The sequence below is a fragment of the Colletotrichum acutatum genome (genome assembly GCF_030867785.1).
Source record: "Colletotrichum acutatum strain CBS 112980 chromosome Unknown BDZ83scaffold_65, whole genome shotgun sequence".
Taxonomy (NCBI): domain Eukaryota; kingdom Fungi; phylum Ascomycota; class Sordariomycetes; order Glomerellales; family Glomerellaceae; genus Colletotrichum; species Colletotrichum acutatum.
The window spans coordinates 42,909-68,010 of NW_026849059.1; the positions used below are offsets into that span (position 1 = coordinate 42,909).

General features: G+C 51.0%; 9 protein-coding genes across 9 annotated transcripts; 4 read left to right on the forward strand and 5 right to left on the reverse strand.

The window, feature by feature from the left end:
• Window positions 1-3,893: 3,893 nt before the first annotated feature.
• On the forward strand, window positions 3,894-5,340 carry BDZ83DRAFT_720671 (hexose transporter; the record flags this gene model as incomplete). Its single annotated transcript, XM_060512293.1, has 2 exons — window positions 3,894-5,021; window positions 5,098-5,340. The coding sequence occupies 2 exons, from the start codon at window positions 3,894-3,896 to the stop codon at window positions 5,338-5,340; spliced, it is 1,371 nt and encodes a 456-aa protein (XP_060363462.1).
• A 782-nt stretch (window positions 5,341-6,122) lies between these two features.
• Window positions 6,123-7,186, reverse strand: BDZ83DRAFT_702180 (methyltransferase domain-containing protein; the record flags this gene model as incomplete). Its single annotated transcript, XM_060511453.1, has 2 exons — window positions 6,123-6,174; window positions 6,231-7,186. The coding sequence occupies one exon, from the start codon at window positions 7,184-7,186 to the stop codon at window positions 6,380-6,382; it is 807 nt and encodes a 268-aa protein (XP_060363463.1). The 3' UTR covers window positions 6,123-6,174; window positions 6,231-6,379.
• A 1,406-nt stretch (window positions 7,187-8,592) lies between these two features.
• BDZ83DRAFT_580863 (ATP-dependent RNA helicase DBP9) lies at window positions 8,593-10,501 on the reverse strand (the record flags this gene model as incomplete). Its single annotated transcript, XM_060505393.1, has 3 exons — window positions 8,593-8,863; window positions 8,935-10,157; window positions 10,220-10,501. The coding sequence occupies 3 exons, from the start codon at window positions 10,499-10,501 to the stop codon at window positions 8,593-8,595; spliced, it is 1,776 nt and encodes a 591-aa protein (XP_060363464.1).
• Window positions 10,502-10,713: 212 nt separating this feature from the next.
• Window positions 10,714-13,512, forward strand: BDZ83DRAFT_626224 (heterokaryon incompatibility protein). The gene is made up of 2 exons (XM_060508550.1): window positions 10,714-11,555; window positions 11,640-13,512. Exons 1-2 carry the CDS (start codon window positions 10,912-10,914, stop codon window positions 13,264-13,266), a joined length of 2,271 nt encoding a protein of 756 aa, XP_060363465.1. The 5' UTR covers window positions 10,714-10,911; the 3' UTR covers window positions 13,267-13,512.
• BDZ83DRAFT_580827 (lactose permease) lies at window positions 13,271-15,243 on the reverse strand (the record flags this gene model as incomplete). Its single annotated transcript, XM_060505390.1, has 7 exons — window positions 13,271-13,471; window positions 13,545-13,975; window positions 14,032-14,282; window positions 14,334-14,485; window positions 14,585-14,851; window positions 14,905-15,017; window positions 15,069-15,243. The coding sequence occupies 7 exons, from the start codon at window positions 15,241-15,243 to the stop codon at window positions 13,271-13,273; spliced, it is 1,590 nt and encodes a 529-aa protein (XP_060363466.1).
• A 1,091-nt stretch (window positions 15,244-16,334) lies between these two features.
• Window positions 16,335-17,245, reverse strand: BDZ83DRAFT_389392 (uncharacterized protein). Its single transcript, XM_060502776.1, has 3 exons — window positions 17,207-17,245; window positions 16,760-17,138; window positions 16,335-16,641 (listed from the first exon to the last, which is right to left on the reverse strand). The coding sequence occupies exons 2-3, from the start codon at window positions 16,986-16,988 to the stop codon at window positions 16,466-16,468; spliced, it is 405 nt and encodes a 134-aa protein (XP_060363467.1). The 5' UTR covers window positions 16,989-17,138; window positions 17,207-17,245; the 3' UTR covers window positions 16,335-16,465.
• Window positions 17,246-18,090: 845 nt separating this feature from the next.
• Window positions 18,091-18,521, forward strand: BDZ83DRAFT_753505 (uncharacterized protein; the record flags this gene model as incomplete). The annotated part of the gene is made up of 3 exons (XM_060514357.1): window positions 18,091-18,140; window positions 18,224-18,299; window positions 18,363-18,521. The coding sequence occupies 3 exons, from the start codon at window positions 18,091-18,093 to the stop codon at window positions 18,519-18,521; spliced, it is 285 nt and encodes a 94-aa protein (XP_060363468.1).
• A 3,255-nt stretch (window positions 18,522-21,776) lies between these two features.
• Window positions 21,777-22,986, forward strand: BDZ83DRAFT_720676 (FMN-dependent dehydrogenase; the record flags this gene model as incomplete). The annotated part of the gene is made up of 3 exons (XM_060512294.1): window positions 21,777-22,695; window positions 22,758-22,831; window positions 22,900-22,986. The coding sequence occupies 3 exons, from the start codon at window positions 21,777-21,779 to the stop codon at window positions 22,984-22,986; spliced, it is 1,080 nt and encodes a 359-aa protein (XP_060363469.1).
• Window positions 22,987-23,188: 202 nt separating this feature from the next.
• Window positions 23,189-24,664, reverse strand: BDZ83DRAFT_753507 (S-adenosyl-L-methionine-dependent methyltransferase; the record flags this gene model as incomplete). The annotated part of the gene is made up of 7 exons (XM_060514358.1): window positions 23,189-23,228; window positions 23,282-23,923; window positions 23,982-24,022; window positions 24,073-24,139; window positions 24,199-24,333; window positions 24,392-24,447; window positions 24,566-24,664. The coding sequence occupies 7 exons, from the start codon at window positions 24,662-24,664 to the stop codon at window positions 23,189-23,191; spliced, it is 1,080 nt and encodes a 359-aa protein (XP_060363470.1).
• Between the last annotated feature and the right edge of the window lie 438 nt (window positions 24,665-25,102).

The window sequence follows — 25,102 nt, forward strand, 5'->3', positions numbered from 1 at the left end:
GAGGACATTGAAACGAGCACAAATACCCGATAATCGAGATTTACTAGTGATAATCGGCCATCCGCGCGCCCCCATGATCCCTCGCACTTTGCAACCGGAAGCACCTGTCAACTGGTCTTGATGAAGCGGCTGAAGCCACAACCGCCCATTGTCAGGGCTGATGAGGCTCAACCAAGGAATTCCCCTTAATGGGGTGCGAGCGATTTTGTGGATGTTTTGCTATAGGTACCCAGGGATCTCGGCTCCTGAGCTCCAGCTTTTTTGAACTTGGCTTTTCCGTCAAAGGTCTTGTCTTTGACTCCGTTCCGGCTTGGCACATTGGCGTCGTGGCCTGCGGGCCCTTCTTCTGGGGAATTAGACTTTTGACAGCAGAGTGCAGTGGGCTTTTGCTGAAGAGCACAATCCCTATGTACTTGAATTCCCGTTCTTCTTGTGGCATCATTGTGGCCCAAGTCTGTAGCAGCTGCTCGTCCTCAAACTCAATTCCCATGGGGAATGATGACCAACGCCACCAATTCTAGAACCGTCGTTGTTTCCCTCGTCGAATTGAGGCCTTGGTAGAACTTTTGTCGGACTCTGAGGTAACCGTGCCATGGTTCGCACGCACCTTTTAATTATGATAGCTTGATGGCCATTATTGGGTGATTTCACACCCAAAGATGAATGTTTTTGGGGTTTCAGGTTTTCCCAATCTTCCTCGCAAGCTACTCTTCGCCAGTTCGTCGCTGAACTCGAGCCGAGGTGCGTCACTGTGATTCAGGCTCATCCAGCCGGACAGCTCCGTCTTGAACCCTCCAAGAGTTTCACACAGCGCTACCAATTTAGAGTCAGTATTAGATCTCGATCAGCTTCCTCTTGTTCTCTCGGGCAACTCTAAATCACCAGTCTTTGACACCTGAAATGTTCCCATCGCAAAGCGACAAATGCATCACGTTTTACGCGGAATTGAGGATCCCCTCGTGTTTCCACACATCCCAGTGTAACCTCGGACTGGCATATTTTTCGTCACATTACAATCATAGTGCAGGCGCTATGGAAGTGGGGGTTCTGGAGCCCCGGGCGGTAGTGTGCCACAAGCCCGCAGGCCGCGGCCCTGTGGGCACGTCCCCCAGAAGATCTACGAAATAAGGGTCACTCAAGTCCCCAAGTAGGGGTTCAAGACAATGGTTGCGGGCGTGGGAAGGGCAGTGCTGCATGGGGGAAAGATCCCTTGTATTGAAGTGCCGTCACGCTCTTATCCGGTCTATTTCAATGCCCTGCTTAATTATCTTTAGGACGATAGCACTGACTGTTGATCTCCGTCCATATCCGGATGGACAGTAGCGATAGTTGTGGAACCGTCTGGTTGTTGCGCCCTGGAAACCAGCGTTTGTGACCGGCGGCAGATAAAGGTAGGTCTTTTCCTTGGGCTGATGTTCTCTGTCTTGGCGATGAAGCGAACCGGTGCACCGGGTTCGCTGACGAGCCCATGCCTGGGCAATTATTGGCAATTGCGTCTTCTCTGTGCCGACAGTTTGGACACGCCTACGTAACACCTCATGACTTAGCCGCTGCAGCCAATGGTAGCTCTAGTCTGTGAAGATCATGAGTTTCACAGCAGCACCTGGCAAAGCATCCACCTCGGCTTATTGAGCACCACCAAGCTTCCGACAACGTTAATCGCTTCCAAGGCTCTCTTCCTCGGAGATGCTTAGGCCCTAGGTGGAAAGAAAGAGAGGGGAAAGCAGAGAAAGACCCGCAAGGCGTGCTCAGAGAAATCCGGAGTATTCCTCCGAATCATCGCTCGAGTCACGGATAAGTGGGTTCGTATCAATTTCGCATCCGTATCCCTGTTTCTTAAGAGCTACCTCGCCAACGCGAACCTGCAGGAGTCGTCTAAGCGATCCAAAGATAATGGAACCCAGAAGACAGGACCATTTCCGAAATACGCCTCAATATTCCACGAGCATCTCGCAACTAAGTCGCTTCTGCTCAATTCACTGGAGATATCGTCCGAATCCCGACTTTCTGTTCGCATCCCACCGGCTGCAAGGGCCCGACAAAAGTATGATCGACAGTCAAGCAATGGTATGACACGTGTTGCAGCCACTGAACGGTGATGAGATGAAGTGAGTTTTGCCGCTGTCAGTTGATATTCTGCCAATGTATACCATTACCTCGGGCCTGCGGTAAGTCGTGACCATCCAATACGTCGAATGAAATAAGCCTAATTACCTTATGATATACCAGAACATACCATTTGCCATTTCTATGCGGAGTATACGGCAAGCTTTTGGCCGTACGTGACATTGGACGAAACCTGGCATTCGACGCCAACGTAACAGTAGCACTCGCTATCGGGAATGTGCTTGTGGTCATTTCAACTCTAAGCGCGGGAGTACCTGCCAATCTAGAAATGTTCTGTATGTGGCAAAATAATTGCGAACTTCCAGCGTTTCAAGCCCCGTCGACGGTTCAATCACCTTCCCCGTGAATTATCAGCCTAGGCTTCGGTGCACATAGAGGATCAAGCTTACGTGCTTCACGTGGGCGGCCCACGTCCGGTGCGATACGCTGTCCCGAAAGCGAAGTAGTGGCCATAATAGGGAGCTGGCGCTTTTTTCCAATCAGGTGATCATAGCTGGAGCCCAAAAAGGCCCGTACGTACGGAATTCAAGAAGCTTAAACCACTGCCGGAGCCATATTTCCACTCCACGGGCTTCACAGGCCACCGAAAGCCACTGACGGGGGACCAGGTCGGGGTTTTCTAGCTTGCCTTATTGTAAATGCTGTACTGTCAATATCGGAAGCTTTGAAAGCGATCTCGATCGCCCACTTTATGTTTGTATTCAACGGTTTCGAACAACTAGGGTATCCGTTGCTCTCCTCCTGTTTAAGTGTTAAACGATGGTTCACTTTGCAACTCTGGGCTGGACTAGTTTCAACAATTCCATTCTTAGTATCATCAGATTTTCAGGTTCAATCAGAATATGTAATTGACTTTACCACAGTAGTTTCGAGGGCTCTATTGAAAGGTGCCAACGCTAAGTGCTGTGACCAAGAGCCAACGCTACACTCGCAAAAGGTGATCAAAATTCTTAATAAAGATGGCAGGCACATGCATTGCCCCAAAGGCACCGTAACTTAATAGACTTTGTCAATAGCGAGTATTACAAGCGGGGCAGAGGCGAGTTTTGCCTTCTTCATCCTATGCCTTCACAACCGTCTTAGCCGGCCACGGTGTTGTGCCATTGGTCAGCTATGCCCGAACAAAAGTGGAACCCCGCAGGTCGTCAAACTCACCCGAGTCAGCGCACCGCGAAAACCGGCAAGTGGGGACAACAAGAACAGCCCGGGACCGAAAACGCTTTCCCCGGCCACCGGCGATTCAACAGTTGAGGTGGAGAACACGATAAGCCCCCCGCCAAATTTTGCAACCCACGGAGACATTTTGGAGTCCGCGGGCAAGGGTCGCGGGGATCTGTCACATCCTTCGAGAAAACACCATCGCCAACCTAACCACCCGTGGGGGGTTTCTATCATTCTTCTTTCTTGAAAAGGCTCTTTGTCTGTCAAGGTTTCCCCAGTCGCTGTCACAATGCCGGCGGCAAAGATGGCGGCATTGTTCCCTGTCCCTCTCTATGTGAGAGCAAGCATCGTCGCATCATGCGTCGCCATGCTGTTTGGGTATGTCCAAGAAAGCTCCTGTGCCCGTCGGCGGGGGAATCTGTCTCTTCTACTTTGCTCTGCTCTGCTCTACCTACACCTTGCCATGCTCTTCGTAATTGTATCTCGTTTTCGTTGTTCGTCATAGTGTTTAGACCCAGATCCCGGATGAACCACCCCCCTAGCTAACAAGCATGCTAATCAATCTATCAAGCCTCGATACAGGAAGCATTGGCCCCGTTACGACCATGCCGTCCTTCCGTCACACCTTTGGCGACTTCTCCCCCACAATGCACGGAGTTATCGTCTCGTCCGTCCTCATCCCTGGCGCCCTGTCAGCTCTGGTATCCGGCGCCATGGCAGACCGGTTCGGGCACGTCCTCCTCTTCTCCCTGGGCGCCTTCGTCTACGGCTGCGGCGCTGGCATTGAGTGTGCTTCGCCTGTCCTGGGCGTCTTCATCTTGGGTCGGCTCATCAAGGGCGTCAGCGAGGGCATGTTTCTGAGTAACGTTTACGTCCAAGTCTCGGAAATTTCGCCTGCCCGGGTCCGGGGTATCATCACTGCTCTGCCGCAGTTTTCCATCGTCACTGGTATTGTCATCGGCTACTTCATGTGCTATGGCACCGCCCGTATCGAAGTATCATCCCTGGCGTGGCGCCTGCCGCTGGCTGTAGCTTCATTTCTGGGATTTGCTCTCTCGAGCACGTACTGGATCGTCCCACCGTCGCCCAGATGGCTTCTCGGAAAAGGACGTATTGAAGAAGCTCGAGGCGTGTTGGACCGTCTTGGTCTGGACCAAAGCGAGCGTGAGGAACTGCTGGAGCAATCCCTGGCCCAGGCACAGGAGCAGAAACCCGACGTTACACTCCTGGAAACCTTACGACAGCTGTTCACCGACTTCAAAGAAGCCTTTTCGGCACCCTTCCGGAGCAGGACCATCTTTGGTTGTTTCTTGCTGGGAATGCAGCAGTGGAGCGGTATTGATGGTATTCTCTACTATGCCCCCATTCTTTTCACACAAGCTGGACTGAGTGGTGAAGAGGCCACATTCCTCGCATCCGGCGTCTCAGCTCTGGTAATTCTGGCAGCCACTATACCTGCAACATTTTTAGCAGATAGATGGGGACGCCGGACGTCAAGTTTGCTCGGTGGTATTCTCATCACCGCTTTGATGTTATTAATGGGCTCGCTATTTGCAGCTGGCGAGGTTCACGCCGAGACTGGTGCCGGAAAGTGGGTTGTCATCGTATCCATCTACCTCTTCGCCATCGTATACAGCGCCACCTGGGCTATTGGCTTTCGCACCTTCATGGTGGAAAGCCTGCCGTCCAGGACTCGCAGTAGTGCTTCCAGCCTCGCACAGAGTTCGAACTGGGTATGTTTGTGTTTCGGTGCTCCCTTTCCCTTGGAGTCCATGTAGACCCAAATTGTACTGACAGGCAATATTACAGTTTGCCAACTATGTCGTTGCGCTAATTACTCCGGTATTACTGTCAAAGTCAACCTTTGGAGCTTACTTTCTCTTCGCTGGATGCTCCTTTGTTTGCACAGTCGTGGTAGCCCTTGTGATGGTAGAGACCCGAGGGCATAGTCTTGAGGCTATCGAGAAGAGATACACCGAGAAAAAAGCCTTGGCTACCGGCAGATGGAAAATGGAAGGCCTCAGGCCGAGACGAGTTAGAACCGCGGTGTAAGATTGTCTGGCTTACCAGTCAGACTTTGTCAGGCTTTCTAAAAAAACATCGTCGGGATGGCGGTACCCCAGGGGGGACTATTTACGGTGTCAGGCACTGAGTGAAAGGAATGATAGGCATGGAGTGACGTATGTAGATGGATCATGGATTTGACATAGAACCGGTGATATGAGACTGGAATGACTCAACTAGATACAGCCGGGTTGGGATAGACATAGACTGGAGTAGACGCAAACTAGAATAGACCTCATACAGCATAGAAGTGATCGGAGCCTTAGGCACTTTATTCAGACATCCAATGTATGCGACAGATGGAATAACATAGACGGACTCCGTGAAGCCACACTCTCTACCCCGATATCTGTGCATCTGTCCAAGACGGATCGGCACCTACGAGAAAAGGCTTGTTGTTGTCCTTTGGACTTGGCATTTGTCACCGCTCGACAAAATGAATCCGTGCTGCCGGCTATCCGGAGAGATATGACGCGTCAGCTAACCACGGTCGTTGAAGTAAATTTCACTAAGTTACTGTAAGGTTCATTTTTCTACACGAAGTTAGGCCAGCACCACGAGAAGATATTGACCGAATATTGCCTCAACCACCTTGCGGTGCCAGCTCTGTGAGTATTACTGTACAATCACAACTTGGGTAACTTACTGTCAACTCTGAGGTACTTTTCCAAGTGCCCGGTCGACGACCTCCTATTCGAACATTCGTAAATGTTCATTCCATTGGCGAGTGCCGTTTTAACCTTTTGGCTAGTTCTATCCAGCACACCCTACGGGCCTGAATCGGGTTTCATTTCGGCGATGGCGAGCAGATCATTGGTAACTCTAAAAGAGACATCACGTCAATTCAACGGACGGAAATAAGCTTGCTGGGACTGTACCATTGCTCACTCTTGTATTCCTCAGGCTTAGTCATACTTGATCTTTTTGCGACCATTGCTTCGTTTGTCTCGTCAACATTTACATCCGCTTTTCGTACAATATGGCGACCTCTCTACCGCTTCTCCGAAGCTCGTCCGCATCATGCGACTCATGAGAGATGTATACTCGTAGCCGTGTCCCTTGTTTGTGCCCTTGGCTTACTAGCCTCGAACAAGAGCATCGTCCCACAAACTTCCCACCTCACATCCTCAAACACCTCCATCAACGGTCCGACAAAGCCCTCCACGTCGTCCTCAGTATTCCCGAACACACCCAGTAAGTTGTGCCAGAACATAAGATGCTTCCCCATCAGATTGTGCTTCACGCCCCGTCCCAAGATCGTCATCCCGAATATCGTACCGCCCGGCGCCAGCAGATGCCGCAAGCGCGTCAGAGCTTCGGCCTTGTTCGACGGCGGTCCAGGCACGCAGTGCAGCAGCATCATGACGGATATCGCATCAAAGTCGCCCCCGCCGAGGTCCTTGCAACACAGCCCCTTCCCCAGGGGGTCCAGAAAGTCGGCGACAGAGGTCTCGCAGGTCGTCTTGGGATGCGCGTCTAGCGTTCGTTCTCTAGCTGCTTTCAGGGCCGCGGGGTTGAGGTCGGCGAGGTAGACTTCGGATCCGGCTGGTATGGGCGCATGCTTGAGAAAGTATCCCGTGCCGACGCCGATGTCTAGTATCCGGCAGGCTGAGAAGGCGTTGGTGTCTGATGTTCTGCGGAGACTAGGCGACTGCGAACGGGCCGAGGCTCTGGAGATGTGCCCGTTGAAGAACTCCCGCATGCGTCTTGAAGTGATTCGCCATGCTTTCGGGCAGTAGAAGCCGAGGACAACCGGGTCGTAGATGTAGCGGAGGAGTACGGGCATGTAAACTGCGGCTCCGGCCGCGGTGTTAGGTTTTGTTGCTGTCGCCATGGTAGCGGCCTTCTCAATATCTAAGGATTGAAGAGAGCATGGTGAGTCTGGTGGTGTAGTTGTTTTGGCGGCGGTCATCGTGGTCTAATATCTCCTGCGCCTTTCCTTGTGTGTGTGAGACAGGCCAAGGCTCTAGTTCAAGAAGGGAAACTTGGCGACCCTTTTTGTGTTGAGGGCTGAACAGAATTAGTTGCGTGGTGCTAGTCGACTTTCGTGCCTTTCGTACATATGGGGAAAGGAAGCGGCGTTATGCGGACTTGTGATCCAGTGGCTCGACTTGTTCCCAAACTCCTGGGACACCCTTGGATCATTATATCCGCCCTCGAACTCGTCAGCATGGTGACCACATGCTCTGACATATCTGACATGCATGCTTACGGGGTAATGTGACAGGTTGTGTGGCAACGACTCATATTCAACCCTAAAAGAGAAAACGGGATGCTCGTATCTTCTGGCGCGTCTACTTACTCCATTCGCCGGCAACCGCCCCTGTTGCGGTTGATGTCGCGAGGCCAACAGACCAACCGCGGTCGGGGCGTCTCCGCGATAGCTAAGAATCAATACCCCCGAGTTGCGACGGGTGCGTCACCCGTGCTCCGGGACCATCCGCGATGCCACAAGCTTCGCATCGAACCGCCGAAACTTCTCGGAACCCTATGCGATTCGCCAGTTTCGAGGCGCGGGGAGCTGCGATGAAGAGAGGTTCGCAAGGGCCGAGAGATGGGATGACTTTTCGACTCGTGCCGAAACATGCCGCGTATGGCTCCAGCGCTCTCTCTCCGTCTGAGCATTTCAAGCCTTCGGCCGTTCCATTTCTCTCTCCCTGGGTTGTCAGCGTGGACTAGAAGCATCTTCGGGCCATGCCCCGATGACACGTAGCGGGTCTAATGGCAGGTCAGTGTTCAGTTCTTTTTCAGCGTTCGGGGAGAATTTCTCTCTTGTCAGATCGGTTGAGCCGCAAGTGTAAAGGCTTGACTTTGCGAACTAGGCCATCTACGGACTGAGAACCGAAAGACCAAGAGTTCGAGCACCTTAACTATATTTACTGTGGCTGTTCGCCATCTGTTCTTGACCTGGGCGCCAATCGGATTGACAGCAGAGAATGCGAAAGAAGAAAAGACTTGTAGGTTTTCACGATCACATGAGATCGTCATAGCTCGGACGATTACCCGACGCGCAGATCGACCCTGCGATAGCCGCGTGGCCAACCGCGCATTGGGAGCGGCAATGAAGATGACGCAGACTGAGATACGTTCAGGACTGAGCTCGGAGATGTCATTGCCGGGAAAGTCGAACTTGGTCTCGCCTCCGGCAAGCTAGGTCGCGGTTGGAATCATACAGGAAACAATGGGAGTCGCTATTAGTATCTACAGTCCACCGGTTCCGGAAAGAAATGATGCTTCTACTCATTTTCTCCGCGCCTTGAAGGTCTTCAGAGGATTGACTTTTCTCGTTCCCACCTTCCTGCCTTTACCGGGCTTGCTCTTATTCCTCCTCTGCTTGCCACCAATCTTTCGGAACGGCACCATACCAATGTCATTCTTTGTGAGTGACTCCTTGCCTTCCTTCGGCAAAAGGTATTCAGGAACGTGCCGCAGATGAGGTTGCTGCCTGGCTGTTCTCAACTCTCCGTCGTGTCTAAGGTGCTGCAGCTCTGTTGGGTTCTCCTCAAAGTATCTAGAATTCATTAGCAAGATTCAAGTCAAAGCCCGCACTGAACACGAGGAGCCTAGGCTGAGTGAACGTACCTCTTCAACTTCTCGCTCTTGAGAATCTCCTGCTTCAGTTCTCTCATACGCGCCTCACGGACTGCAACCTTGGTGACTGCTCTTAAGGCGTCATCCAGACGATACCTGAATGCATCCAGATGCTCCTTCTTGAAGTTGTAAGGCTTCACCTCCTTGCCCAGCTTCGCTTGTTGCTTCTTGATCCTGGCCAGTATCTTCTCGTCGTTCTCTGCGGTTTCTATGCTTGTGGGGACGTGCTTGCGGTACAGCTCTTGAGGAACGTAGAACGAAAGTGCCATGCCTGCCCGACCAGCGCGCGCTGTGCGGCCGATCCGATGTGTGTATGATGATGCCGATGTCGGAAGGTCGAAGTTGACCACGGCTGCCACATTCTTGAAGTCGATACCCCGAGAAACGCCAAACTCTGCGTCCCGCTTCGACTTGCGCTTCTTCTTAGAGTCCTTCTCCTTCTTCGCCTCTGTCCCCTCTCCTTCTTCACCATCCTTTTCCTCGGCGCCCATGGCGCTCTTCTCGTCGGACGCGATGATGATCTCGTAGACTCCGCGGTTGAACTCCTCCAGCACGTGCGCTCTCGATGTGACGGGCAACTCCGAGTTCAGGATACAGCTGCGGACCTGGAACTGCTCGAGGAAAAGCTTCAAACGGTATGAACGGTCGACGTCATTTACGAAGATGAGACATTTGCCCTTGACAAGCTTCAGCTTAAAGATGATGAATGCCAACAGGAACTTCTCGTCTTCTCCGCAACTGACAACGAATTGTGAAAGATTGTCGTTCTCTGTCTCCTCCTCATCGAGATCCAAGATTGTAGGCTTCCGTCCAAAAATTCCTCCAAGGGTGGTGACATCTGTAGAAAGCGTCGCACTCATCAGCAAGAGCTGCACGCCCTTGGGCAGCTTTCGCGCGATGTTCTCGAGGTCTTCGTCGTAGCCGTATGAAAGGATGAGGTCAGCCTCGTCCAGAACCAAGCAGGTCAGGTTATCCAGCGAAAGCGCTTCGGAGGTGATGTTCCGCCATGCGGTAGCGGGGGTAGAGACAACAACGTCGGGGAAGTTTGAGAGGAGGGAACGCTGAACCCCATCGGAGATCTTGTCGACAAGCTTGACTGCGTGGATGTCTTTTGCGCAGTATGCTGAGAATTGCTCGATCGCTTTGAGAACTTGGTCGGCAAGCTCACGGGTAGGTACGAGGATCAGAGCGGTGGTAGCGGGTGAAGAATCGGTCTGGAAGTTTATGGCGGTGGTCAGCAGGGTTCAGTAATTTCATTGACAAGACTGTTGCATACAGCTTTGCGCTTCAGGATACTCGAGAGCACGGGCAGAACGTATGCAGCCGTCTTCCCTGAGCCTGTGGGCGCCTTCGCGGCGACATCTTTGCCGTCCAAGGCCAATGGAATGGCTTTTTGTTGCACCGGGGTAGGGTCCTTGAAGCTCTCGGCGGCGACGGCCTGTACCAATCGAGTGTCGAGGCCCAGATCAGAGAATGACAGTTCAGGTGTAGAAGTTTCCGTTTTTGCGCGCTTCTCGCTCTCGGGCGCGGTCGCGGTCTCGTCGGCCTTTCTCTTCATCGTAGGTATTGTCGTGCTGCAAAAGTATGATGTTCAAAGGAACCTACAGCAGAGGTCCGCGACGCAGGCAATCCTACCCAGATCAAAAAAAAAAATCCAGATTGCGGCGGGGTGGGTCTTTGCTTATCTTATCGAGGGGCGTTAGCGTCGAGATGTGGCTTATGTAAGGCAAGCTTTTCTTGGTGGTGTGGGTACGTTTCTCTGGACCTCACCCATGCTTCCGAGTCCATCCAGCATCTCATCGTTGTCACATTACTACCTCTCGATCAGGCCGGTTGGATTCCGATATTCTCCGGAAGCATCTGCTTTGCGCTTTAGCTCACTACTCACCTTTGTTGTCCATATTTGCGAAACTCCAAGATAATAGTGTCTATGGCTCCTCTCAACCTAGCCGCCAGCTACCTAGTGGGATGCCCTCAGTCCACATGAGCCCGATAGAACTTGGCGTATCACCTGCATATTTTAGACGTTGCACGGTTCAAGGACCAATAGGATCTATGCGATGCACCCATTTCAAAATCCCCCTTGCTGGCGTAGTGTCAGCTTTTCGTGGCTGGGAAGCTGGACCACGCTCGCTTCACGTCTTCATGCTTCCTGTGCCGTCGACAAGACAATCACATCAACGTCCCGTCGCCTCAGGCAGCGGAAGAACTTATGCCGCAATCATGTCTCTCTGCCGGATCTGTTCAACCCTCAACCTTGAGCAGCTAGATGCCACAGATGTCCGCTTTCACTCCAGTATGAAGGCTCTCCAGCGAAGTGCCGATGCAAAATGTCCCTTTTGCACCCTGTGCTACACCCGTGTCATGGACGACATTCACCGTAGCGTCACCGACGCCCTTCTCAGTGATCAGATACCGTCAGGCTACGAGGAAAAGACGTTTGTTCCGAGCATCTGGCTCCATGGCGAGGTGAGGCAAGGCAACCGCAGCGTCGGCCACCAACTCCCGGGATGTGCCATATGGATCTCGTGCGGAAGGATGCATCCTGATGTCGGTCTGGAGGAGACCAATCGCCCCGGGATGCCATTTGCCTCGCGTCTATCTCTTTTCGCGTAAGACCTTCAAGCTCAAAATCATTTTGTTTCTTTTTCTTGAGCCAGGACTTGGCATATTGCATGAGAATTGACTATCTGCAGAAGCCGTAAAACACCGGCAGCGAGCAAATTCATCGAGCGATACATAATTGCGGACCATGATCCTGATCTCTACATTCACCTGGCAAGTTGGCGTTTGAAAAAGTGCGAAGACTCTCACAAGCTCTGTAAACCGAGGTCCTCGGAGATGCCGACTCGCGTCATTGAGGTTTGCAACATCGGCGAAAAGCCGAGACTGATGATCACGAGTGGCCTTAGAGAGCCATACATTGCTCTTTCCTATTGCTGGGGGCCCGGCAAAAATACGTTCACCCTAACGCATACGACCAAAGATGAGCTTTTGGATGGCGTCGCAGAAGAAAAGCTTACCCAGACTCATCGAGAGTCCATTCGGTTCGCACGCATGCTCGGCATTGCGTACCTCTGGATCGACGCCCTTTGCATCATACAGGGCGATGCCGATGACTGGGCTTTCGAATCACAACGCATGGCACACGTCTATGGCAACGCGGCTTTGACCATAATTGCTGGCCGTTCGGATGACGCGCGTAACGGCTTTCTCGCAAATGGACTTGATCAAAAAATCCCGCCTTGCACCTTGCCGCTTAGCCCAGACACCAAAGACACAATCGGCGTCTGTCTTCCCAGATCTACTCTCATCGGGCCAGTGTCCACACGCGGGTGGTGTTTCCAGGAAGAAAAGCTCTCAACGCGGGCTATCATATTCGGCCAGGAGCAGACCATCTACCAATGCCGCGAGGAAAAGAACTGGGAAGACGGCCAAGTCGATTTCCAAGATCTCAAGCCCACTTTCCTAACCCCCGGCTTCTCCACGGGTGTCTCCCATTCCGCAGCTGACAAAGAGACTACCCTCTCAATGTGGTACGAGTTCGTCGACTCGTTCACAATGAGAGCTCTGTCGAACCCGCATGACGTCTTCGCAGCCATCGCATCCATCGCTATTCTTGCGAAAGACGTGCTTAAGTCTCGCTATCTCGCGGGCATTTGGGAAGACGATCTTGTCAGAGGCTTGCTGTGGAAACCACGCAATCAAGTGCACGCGTTTTTCAACACCTCGGTGACGCGTCCGAAACCAACCTTCTTTGCCCCAGCACCGGTGATTCGCGCGCCTTCGTGGTCCTGGGCGTCTGTGGAAGGCCCGCTTCGTCGTATTTACAACCCGAGAAAAACTCAGCTATTCCAAGACAGCAACTATGTCAAGATAAAACCCAAGTTGGGAACCAGGTGGACAGCCGCAGAGGACTGTGATGTTACTGTTCTCCACATGCCGTCTTGTACCCTGCAAATTTTGGGGCGCATGGCAAAGGCGACTCTGATCAAAACGGGCGTTGTCGAGTGGTTTGAGGCGGATAAGACAAGAAAGCGATGGCTACCTTACAAAAAGATGCTGCCCCACTCAGTCCTGCTTGTCTCGTACGGGGAAGAGCCAGGTGCGACAGGCAACGGAAACAAGGTCGTTGCTGTGGGGTGCTTTGATGTGCCAGAGGAAGCAGCGCAGTTCGAAGAGGTATGGGGTCTTCCGCTGATTGAGAAAGAGGGGTTGATGATTGTCCCGCACGAGGGCAAATGGAAGCGAGCAGGGTGGTTCTGTTTGAGAGATGAATCTTGGTTTGAGAAGAAGCCCGAGGTTGAGATAGATCTCATCTGATAGCTTAAGCCGCGGCCGTACCAGCCCTCATGATCCCCTGCTGTCTCTTCTTTGCCTCTACCGAAGCCTTGCGAGGGTTGACTGCTTCAAACACTTCATCCAGTTCCTCCAATGTGAAACCCTTGGTCTCGACGAAGAAAAAGTACATGAATACCATTTCGAAACTGTCCCACGCCACAAAGAAGACATAAAACCAGTACCCTATCTATCAGGGATTATTTGCATCAGTAAATTAGCGCAGCACAGCCCCCCATGTCAGTATTTGGAGATGTACTCACATTTGACAGTGCAATAGGCCCAACAAAAGTGTTGAGAAATCCCGCCGCACCTGCCGTAAGCTTGAAAGTTCCCATTGCCTTGGCGCGCATCTTGTTGCTGACTACCTCAGCGGGGTAGATAGGTTGCATAGGCGTGAAGCCCGTGGCGAAGATGGCACCAAAGACAAAGATGAAGACGATGCTGACTGTGGACGCCGTCTTATTGCCGTAGTCCGTGTAACCTGCCGAGCAGCCGGCGACAAGGGCTAGGCAGACTATCATACCTGCGGTGGTGGAAATGAGCATCTTGCGGCGGCCGACAACGTCATGAAGACGGGAGCCCGCGGTCGAAAAGACCCAGCCAATGACGGAGTAGACGATGTTGAGTATCAGTTTTGTGTTCGTATCGGTGATGCCGACGCCCGCGAGCATAATGGGAAGGTAGTATGAGACTAGCATGTGTCAGTTGCTTCAGGAGACAAAGAGCCCGTTGGATTGAGAAACTCACTGATGTTGTTTCCACTGAACTGCCCAAACCAAGAAAACGCTACATTGAGCATAAGTCTGTACCTGCTAGACCGGTTCTCGACGAGGACTCTCAAGTCGAAGAGATCTTTCCACGAAGGTACGTGGGCCGGATCAGTCGAGTTGATCATTTCCTTCATCTGTAGGTCTACGAGAGGATGTTCGAGGTCTCCGTTGGTATGATAGGTTGCGATGATATGTTTTGCCTCGTCATGTCGGTCCTTGGCGACGAGCCTGTCGTAGGGTCAGTTAAACCTTCGAGCTCGTGGTTGAGAGACAACTGACCATCGAGGAGATTCGGGGAAGAACTTGATCAAGACGCATACAAGCCCAGGGCACACCATCTGAAGCCAGAGCGGTATTCTCCAATCCAAGTCTCCGCGATCACTCAGATATCGGTGGCACGCGTATACTGCCGATGTTGCCAAGATTGAGCCCTACGTGAAGGGTTGACCGTTAGCACCAGCCTCAACCATTCATATCAAGTTCCAATCTCCTATGTCAGTCTCTTTCTTCCATATTAAATGATCACGTACCACGTTATAAAAGGTATTGTAGAGGCCTGCCACAGTGCCACGATATCGAGCAGGTGCGATCTCGACCAGGTAAAGGGGCGCAGACGTGTGAGCACAGGTAGCGAAGAAAGACAGGATGAAGCGGCCGCCTATGAACATTGGCAGGCTTGTCGAGAGTGCCGTTATTATTGCCCCGATGCAGACGCCCAAACAGCCGAAGAAGATATGCCAAGTTCGACCATACCAATCTGCCATCCAGATGAAGAGGGCGCCACACATTTGTCCGACCTTAACCCAATATTAGCGGCCTCGACTCGACAATCCTTGCCATCCGAGTGTACCTGAAATATGGCGAACACGATACCAGTGCTGGCGTTCCCCTTTGAAGGAAGCCCAAAGTATTCCGTGTAGTTGGGTAACGCATTGATGGACCCTAGAAGGGCGCTGTCATATCCTACGTCGATTTAGCCATCGGAGGTCCAGTTCGAGAGTGGGACTTCTTTACCATTCATGGTTGAACAGAAGAACAACACTGTCGCAAGGAGATATAGCCTGATGTATCCGGGTCCTCGCGGGTCGGGTTTGTTTGTTGCCATGATCGTGGCGTAGGTATCAGCCCCGGTGTCGGCATCGTCCAAGTGTTTGAGGACTGGGCCGTCCTTGGCGCTATCTCTATCCATCGTGTAAGCAATGGGGATGCCTTGCCTTGCGATTCGGGGTGCACCGGGGTGTATTCCCCGTGTCATGCGAGATGCCACACCAAATTGTGGGAAACGATAAACCCAGACTGTTCAGCCCAAGGGATCCCGTTGGTGGAGAGGAAGGAGGAAGGAAATTGGCGATCTTGAGCGATAGCAACAAGGCGCTATGCTACCGATCAAATGCCACAACATGAACTGCATATGGCACTGATTGTATCCGCAATCTGGCAACGACAGTGCCCCGGATTTTAACCAACCCCGGAAAGCATCGACGCTTGGTCCACGCGGGGATATAAATTGTCGGGAAAATACTGGGTCTGTGGCACCATTGTCCTTGTTGCATCCTGGGCTAGGCAAGCGTGGCATAGATCGTAATGGTCAATGTTCCAAAACAGCTCCCGATATTGAGGAGAAAGCACTAGCTGGGCCTACTTGTATACTTATTATTTGGCATTTAAAGTACAGATCCAGATCTCGTGCTGTGTGCTAATATGATCAGTCTAAATCTGAAGTTGTGCATGTGCCTTCGCGATGATCAACTCTGTCGCTGTTAGTCGCACGTTGTTGGCACTTATTCCAGGCGCTAGACTCTTCTAATCTTTCCAGAGTTTATTGACAAGGAAGGGCGTTGGCAACGTCAAAGGATAGTGCAACGATCAATGATTCGCAACAGACGGGACGCTTAATAGTGGCTTCTGACACACATATGGACTATTGTCTCAAAGTCAATGTGTACATGACTTTCTGCGAACGCGCGTCGCTCATGGACCAACAACGTCATTACCGATCTCTGATCAGGGACTATTCAATCTCCTGGACTTAAGCTAATAGCACAGCCACTTTCATCAAGTCAGAGTTTGCAATTTCTGTTATATGATGTCGTAGAGGAATATGTTGGAGCCCATCTTATTCAACGCTCCGTAATGTCTCACCTTGTGGATCGTACCTTGTAAGTGCTGCTGTGTCGAAGCAACATCACCGGCCAAGATCTGTCAGTTGTCAAAGCTTAGTTGAATGAATCCGAATCCCTCATACAGATAGCGTAGTTGTGATAGCTCGCCTCACCTTGTGCCAGGAAAATAGCTATTGTGATAATCGAATCACTAATCGGTGACCGCATCTTCAGGCATGAAATGGCATCCATGAACAGCCGTGCACAGGCGGCTTTGTACTGTAAGGCGAGCTGTGTATAGTGTGCTTCTTATTGAGGCAAGTAATGCGACGAATGTCGGCTAGTTACGAGGAAGAGACCATTGAGAGCGCTGCTGCTGGTTGAGGCCAGCTGAACGGATTGATGGTTGAGACTAATTGTGCAGTCGTCCAGGAAACCACTCCGGATTGGCTCATAATTTGAAAATGGCACGACGTTGTGCACGTCTATTAAGCAAAAATTAATTAAATAGAGGCTGAAATTCGTCCATTTTATTGGCAGGATTCAAGTAGAGAACTCAAAAGTTTCAACGCCATCTGAGTTGGGTGAATGGTTCACACTTACAATAGTCTAAGAGGAAGTCTTCAACTGGACTAAGACGCCTCGCAAAACTAGCGAAGGCGTCTCTCCGGCCAGATGACAGGGGACCAAACGGGGTAGAACCAGCAGCTGCTGATTGCTTGATACTGGAGGATCCTCTGTCGCCTTGCCCTTGCGTGTGCCCCCTTGGATGCATGCGGATGAGCTCGACGTTGTGACTAAGCCGACTCAATCTTGGAGTTTTCTTGTCCATGTGAATGGATGAGCTGGATATCGCCTATTTTGGCTGGCATGATGGCGATTTTTTGACGGTCTTGCCGAAGGCGTGTTTGAGATACCTTGGTGAAAGTTCCCGACCTCTCACTCGTAATCACATAGGTTATCTACGTCCTGTTGATCTCTTCTAGGAACACAGTAAACTCGCAACTTCCCTGAGTTGTCTAGTAGTCCTCTACCATGACCTCTGCCTACCTTAGTTTCGAAACACTCCAATAGCATAGAAAGCTTCGCCTTATTAAAACTGTGTTGCGATATCTCTTAATCAAAGCTTGCAGTGATTATGGAACAGCGCGCATGGCCTCGAAGAAAATGATGAGATCGTCATTTTGTCTGGCGGCTAAAGAAAGATCCATCGCAATGCTAGTTGTGGTCCCGAATCGCAAGGTCAGAGGGTGCGGTAGAAGTCAACACCGCTTCTCATCAAACCTTCCCTTGTTTCTGAGCGCATGATTCCCCGAACAAGCCTCAAATGAGTCATTCAAAGAGGCAATGACTAATGCGGGAAGCCCGACTTCACAGCAACTTGATGCTCAGCCGCACCTGTCAACTCACGATTGTCATCTCGGTCTCGTGAGCTTGTCTGAGAGTTGATTACAGCGTATTTAGGTGATTGCTTAATTGACATAAGGTAGCCTGATACACGATCCTAACAGCTCATATCTCGTAACAGGAAGCCTCTTTTGTGGATGATACAAATAGAGAGGGGCAAATGCGAGGGAGCACGGGCTTCAGCTCTAACGGCTATGACTATCCGTACCTGGGGGACTTTCGCTATCGCTTTCGCGACACCCTCACATTGCTCTACGGTGTTCAGAATGTACAGCTTAGGGGGCGCCTGCAGATCTTGGCCCTATCTTACTGCTAGGGCGGAGCGGATAGCGATGCCGGCCTCACGAATGCTCAGCCTTATGTGTGTAAGTGAGCAACAACTTGCTATAAATGCCTACAACGTCCTTCACCCAATCAACCATCACAACTCACAATTCAGATCAATCTCAACAATCCCTCTGCCAACTCTTCATTCTTTTAAACCACTCCTGTCTTTAAGATCAATCGACTACTTATCAACCCTCAAAATGCAGTTCTCTACCATCATGACCACCCTTTTCCTGGCTGCTGCGACCAGGTAAGTCATATCGATGGATGATACCAAAACTACACAGTCTGGTTATTTGTATGCTTTGTTAGTGCGGTTCCTGACAGTAACAGCGTTGCTGCTAAGAAGCACTCCGAGCTCCACTGCATCACCGCCAGTGGTAGCGGCCAGTTCATCGTTGGCTTGCCCGTAAGCTCGCCCTCCAAATTGATCAAATAGAAGTTGAAGACAATGGGACTGACAGAACGATAGAACAACGACGTGACTAGAAAGACTTGCCCCGGCTTCTGCTCTGACTGCGTCCTCTCCAACAGTGGAACCACGATCACCTGCAGGTCTCCCGGCAAGCTGATGGAGGGCGGCGACTTCTCCGACGCCTGCATCAAGAACGGTGGCTCCGGCAGCGAGTAAGGCGCCACAGATTACATGTGAGGCGGTACTTGTGGGCGGCTGTTATAAATCGGCCTCGGCCAGTCATTCGTTACATCTAACGCTATGCCCGAGTTGTCAAGTTACAAGTAGAAACAATCTCAAACTCAGATTGGAACGATACAACATTTATGAGTGACTTGGTTAATAAAAGCCTTGCATACCTGTTCTTTTAGCTCCTGTCAAAATCATGAAGGATGTTGATCTTGCCATTTACAATCACTTCTGAGATTTCGGTGCTAAGTGGTACTAAGTATACGTAAGTACTTATGCGTGTCGGAGATTTCCACACATGCTGAAACCGGTGATGCACGAACAGTGTTTGGCTGATATTGTATATCAAGAAGAGGTTTACCCGTTTCACGATCCAAAGCTTTTCGCAGAACCTTTGAGACAAGGGCTTTGATTCGGATATTCTGATGGCGAACTGAGGATAGATTTTTGGTTCATCTTATCGAGAATCACTACTATTAATAGTCCAGGCCGCTATGTTATTCTGCTTTTTGACAATAGCTGAGATAACAGACACTTCATCTATGGTATAAGGTATCCCCGCCCAACGCCCTGTTGTTGCCGTAAAATCGATACTGGGGCAGAGGGCTTTTTGGCCAATTTGGTAGCTTCCTACTGGCCTCGTCGCGGAAAACCGCATACAGGATGGACATCCAGTATGATGTAGTCGTCGCTGAGAATTCAGTCTTCAACTCCTGAACCCCGTCCTTCCCATTTGTGGTGATCTTATAAGTTCCTGTAGTTTGAGGGCACTTGAATGATTCAAAATCTAATCGGATATCATCGTCAGTTTTGTTTGCACAGTCTATGGCTAGATCCCCCTGACAAGACCCTGCCAACCTTCAGTTCCGTCGTTCCCCTGAGCGAAGGGTGTTTCATGGCGCGGAATGAGTTCATGTCGGAAAAACAAATCCTCCTTAACACGCGGATACCATCTGGATCCAAGGGAGCTGTGTAGTCCTCGGACACTAAGTCGAACCTAGATAAAATATTACGGCTCATGTAGTAGAGAGGTTTCCCTTCGTCTCTCGCTCCGTTTCGTATCAGAGTGTCTACGGCCGACTTGACTTCCTTGACTTCGTCGTTCTTTTCTCGGTCCATGCGTTCCCTCCTCATCTTCTCTTCAATCTTGTGGTGTTTGCTGGTCCCAGGAAGCCGTTCGCGCTTATACATTGCCCGTTTGTATTTCGCTTCGCGAAGAAGCCTTTCCTCTTCATCATCGCCTGTGTACTCTCGCCAGATAGGCGTCTCACACACGCAATCAGAGCCATCTTCTTCGTAAGTACACTACCTCTTTGAGAACTCAATGTCAGAAAGATCTTCTTCAGTGGCTCTGCAATTGTGGTCGGCGGACGACTAAGGTAGCCGTTCCATATGGCGGAAAACCCATTCGGGACGATTCTTGGGGTTGTATTGTGGCCGTTTGTATCCCTCTGAATATGGTCCCTGATGCTTTCTTTGGTGTTGGTTCTGCTATTGCTTGGATGGACGCTCCTGAACCTGCGCCGCCTGCCTCAGTTGCCGTAGTTTCTGGTGTATCTGGCGATACTCTTGCCCCTCCTGTTGCTGGTGAGCCTCCAGTCGTTTTGTCTTCTTTCGTCTCTGCCCTCTACCCATGTTGTAAGTAAGTATTTAGGTAATTGTCAGAACCAGAAAATATCAGATTGGAGTTAGAGTATGTGCCAGAAGTGTAAGACTATAGCAGTGTGTAGAAAGAACGGTAAAATTATTGTATCTGAAGTCATAATCCTGTCGGGCCTCTCCTTCAGTTGCCTAGCAACTAAAGCCTCCGAAAGGGGTTGAAGATTAAAAGTGGAACTCTGGAATTGTATCATGTCAGCATCATCTCAGCGCATTCGGTCAAGACATTTGCCAATCCTTTGATTCAGTGGGTAAAATCAATCATTGTGCACATTTTTGACGGTGAAAGAGTTATCTCACGCCATATGCCCCGTTCGAGAAGGGCCATTTCTCTTGTGCTAAGAGCAAGATTGATGGGTTGCAACGGGCGTGCTGCAGTCCACGCCGCGACTCACTGACCAGCTCGACCAGGCCCCTACAAGCTAGTCTTCTTATACCGACAGCATCCATAAGACAACGTCAAGTTACAACTTCATGAGTGGGTTGACTCAGTACATATCTCACTATAAAGTCCCTAAGCTGCTTGAGCCTTAATTGCAGATCGAGCTCACGAGATTGTTAGTAGCTTGCGACAGCAGATATAGGATAGGGACTGGACAACTTATGGTCTGTGAGACAGTGAGACTAAGCTTCTTCTTCTCGAATCTCAGAGGTTCTACGCATTCCTTTTTAATAATCCAAAGCCTCGATTGAATCATTCGCCGGTTTCGAGAAAGGATTCAACTGGCTTCTCTACTATATCTGCGGACACTGCTGTACCAATGGTGAGTCCCGACCCTGGAGTGAAATTTGGGGTTGACTAAGATGGGTGGGGAGAAAGGTGGATTCAACTGCGGAGACCTTGGGGACGTGCCACATCCTACCGGGGATATGAAAGCCCGCATCCAAAAGGGGCAGATGGGATTATAAACTCCCGGCCAAGTTGCATATATGGGTATAGTGAGATACATGCCACAGACCACCCAGAAGTACCAGTTGAAAGAGGTTCCGCATCGTGCCTTGTCACTTCAGCGCATCATGACACCAGCCTGCAAGAATTTAGCAGTTCCATGTTAGGCTGTTTATCTCATCCATCCGCAGAATCAAATCATGTTTGAGGCGATTCTTCTATCGCCATAATGAGTCGAAAGTGGTCGCTCCCCGAAGGTGCCTGTCTCATGCCTCGTGACGAAACAACATGAAGCTAAAAGTTTCCAGTGCGTCAACATCGAACTGTTGACGATTGTTGGATGGCCATCCATGGCAAAGTCTACGATGTACGTTTTCTAGCCCTGTTACAAGCGTATAGAGATTCATCGGAAGAGGCAGATCACATCGTTTCTCCCCAGCCATCCAGGCGGTAAAGCCATCCTCCTGAAGAATGCAGGCAAAGATGCTACCGCAGCGTTTGATGCCGTCCATCCAGTTGAGCTCTTGGAAGAGTATCTCCGGCCTGATCAGTCGATGGGAATGATTGAAGTCACAGGAACGGGACCTGGGCTGCAATCAGATATGCCTCCCCCAGACGTACTCGCGGACTCATCGCCATCACCAGAAAAGTCCGACGGTGTACCTCCAGTGTCTCAGATCCTGAGCATTGCTGAGATGGAACACTTTGCCTTGCGAAAGATGAGCCCGAAAGCCATCTCGTACTACGCCTCTGGAACCGATGACGAGGTCACTAAGATTGGGAATGGCACCATTTTCCGATCCATTCTCCTACGACCACGGGTTTTTGTTGACTGTACCCGGTGCTCCTTGTCGACAAACCTCCTTGGAAATGCAGTTGGAATGCCAATCTACGTTTCGCCCGCGGCCATGGCCAAATTGGCGCACCCAGTAGGCGAGGCAGGCATTGCAGCGGCGTGCTCAAAGTTCAAAGGGTTGCAAATCATCAGCAAGAATGCGTCAATGTCTCCCTTGGCGATTGTGCAGGCCGGCCCAGACGCCACTTTTGCCTGGCAGCTCTACGTTCTGAAGGATATCGAAGCGACCGAGAAGACATTGGCACAGATTCGAGCCATTCCACAAATCAAATTCATCGTGCTCACACTAGACGCTCCATTCCCCGGCAAACGAGAAGCAGACGAGCGATTCAAGATGGCAGAGATTGCGGGGGGTGCGCCACCGGGGGTATGGGGCACAGAGTCGGGACTGACGTGGAAGGAGACGCTCGCCTGGCTTGCCAAACACACGACTCTCCCGATTGTGCTGAAAGGCATCCAGACGCACGAGGATGCGTATGCGGCGACCCTGTTTCCGAGTGTGAAGGGCATCATCATTTCGAATCATGGTGGACGGGCCCTGGATACGACAATGACGCCTGTACAAGTACTTCTGGAGATTCGGAAGTTCTGTCCCGAAGTGTTTGACAAGATTGATGTTCTCATCGATGGAGGTATCAAAAGAGGTACAGACGTCGTCAAAGCTCTTGCTCTAGGAGCCAAGGGTGTCGGCATTGGAAGGGCGGCACTGTACAGCTTAGCTGTTGGGGGACAAGCGGGTGTTGAAAGGGCATTACAGAGTAAGTTCAACCTCATGGCAAAGGTTATCATTCGTGAATCGAGAGCTGACGTTGTTGTGTAGTTCTTGCGGATGAGACCGCCACCGCAATGAGGCTGCTTGGTGTTGAGTCTGTGGATCAACTTGGACCAAGACACGTAAGTCCGAGTCGCCCACCCTGAATTCATCGTCATTGATGGCGACATGGCTAACGTTTTCGCATTAGATTAACACGAATGGTTTACAAGCGCAGCTTTATGATGGATCGTCCGGCCTCGAAGCGATCGATATAGAGTTGAAGTCAAAGTTGTGAAATTTGTATTTAGAAAATCAAGGGGCATGGTTGAAGAAATTTGAGGCTCGGTTGAACAGACAAGGCCTATGTTCGTTGCTCTCAACCTCAGTCCTATCCAAAGAAGGTGCTGTGAGACCCCACTCAATCTGACCACCTTACTCGGTGCTGGCCGTGGTCATTAAAGCTGTCAAAAGATGGGAAGCGCCTTGGAAAGCCCAAGCTAAGATGATCCCTTAGGTTTACGTCCGTACACATTTCGCCTATGTCATGTCAGCATAGCCTTGACTAGACCCAGAAACCACAATCGACTCACAAATATATAACCGTTTGGAGCTTAGGGTCCTTGAGAGCTCTGCGAGCTTCAGCGACGAACACTCCCGCCGATATGCTATCCCAATCCATCACCTGAGTCAACAGAAACATGGAAAAACCTTCGAGCGATTGGTCGTGAAACTCTAGGTTGCAAATGCCAACCTCCTTCAACGTAGGATCTTTGGGCCAGCCTCCAATCGGTACAGGCCAGCTCTTCTCGACAATATCGACGAAACCGGCGTCCCTCATAGCATCGGCGATTTTGTGGCCCCCTCGCGACTGATCCATGGACTTACCGAGGCGGTTTGCAGCTTCGAAAAAGATCTTGCCCCACCTGCGATAGACGTGGTCTTCCGGGAGACTATCCCTATACGCCTGAGAGCGGAACTCAATGTCAAAGTCCTTCATTTCAAAGTATCCGCCGGGCTTGAGGTGATCGTAGATTTGTTTGTAGAAAGCAGACCAGTTGGAGATGCAAGCCTCCATGTGGCGGAGATGGATGAAATCGAAATCAGGAGTCCATGTCCATGGCTGTTCGACATCGTCGATTTGGAACTTGCAGTTGGGCGGCACCCAGCCAGGCTGGATAGGTGAGATGTCGACGCCCGTTACTTCGGAAGACGGGAACTCGTCAGCGAAGTCACTGCGTCTCTGTCAGCTTTGGCCTGGTCATTTTAGGTGGAACGTATCAAAAACCTTACATTGCCCAGATACCAGTACCAGTTCCTAAGTCGAGGACCTTCTATTCAATTCTTCAGAGTTGTGTCTTGACTGGAGGTGGAAGCTTCTTACCAAAGGGCCATTCCCGAGCGGTGAAAGGAAAAGCTTGTCGCCAAGGAGGAGCGTTTCCCAGTAATGCCTTCGAGCAAGGCGTGAATTAGCCAACTGAAAATTTGGAGGAAGTTCCTTACTGCTCACGCCAGATCAAGCCCTTCATTTTGTTGCTCGTCGTTCGGACCCCAGTAGTCGGCCTTTTGCGTATAAGTACGACCATGAATTCTGCGGTATTCGGTGATGCTCTCAGCTAGCGATGCAGTCGACTCGGTCGCAACGCTTTACCCGCTTCTGTTAGTGTTCCGTCTCACTTGGGATTTTGGAGTCGAGCACACACCTCTCTGTGTCCGCCAAAGAATCATGATCATCATCGTCAGCTGCGACAATAGGATTCTAGCACTCGATGACATGTCAGTATATCGATACTTTTCTGCCACAATCAGGACAAATTCCTCCAGGACCTAAAGTCACAAGCCCTAAAACTGTTTGAGTTTCACGCGAAAGTTCTCACAGGGTCGTTCGCTACTGCCGCAGGCTCAATCGCGGCCGCAGCCGGTGAGACTGTAGAAGCAGTCGCAGGACTGGCGCTGGGCTGAGTTGAGGCCTCCATTCTATGTTTAATCAAGTCCGCGTCGTATCGGGAAGGGTAGGTGTAGGATGTGACCGTCGAAGAGACTCCAATGTCAACGCCGAGAAGATCAGGGCTTTGGAATAATCTATTATCACGGGAAGAGGCGAATTTACCCCTCCTTCCATCGGAGGAAACTACCCGTTGTTGGTTGTTGTGTCTTGGCGGAATCCTCATCGCGAATGGAAATAACCCACCATACCCTTGGGACGATCACCAACCAACGAACCAGCGCTTTCACACCACTGTGTTTAAGAACTCGTCGCTAACCCCGATCCAGGGGTCTTCACCGGTCTCCTAACCCCAAGTAAGCACATTGAACGGTCGGCGCCACTGTCGTCCACGCACGCAGTAGACATTACACGGTGAGCCAGGCTTTCCACTACTCTCCGAGGGATGATTGCCACGTTTTAGGCTCAA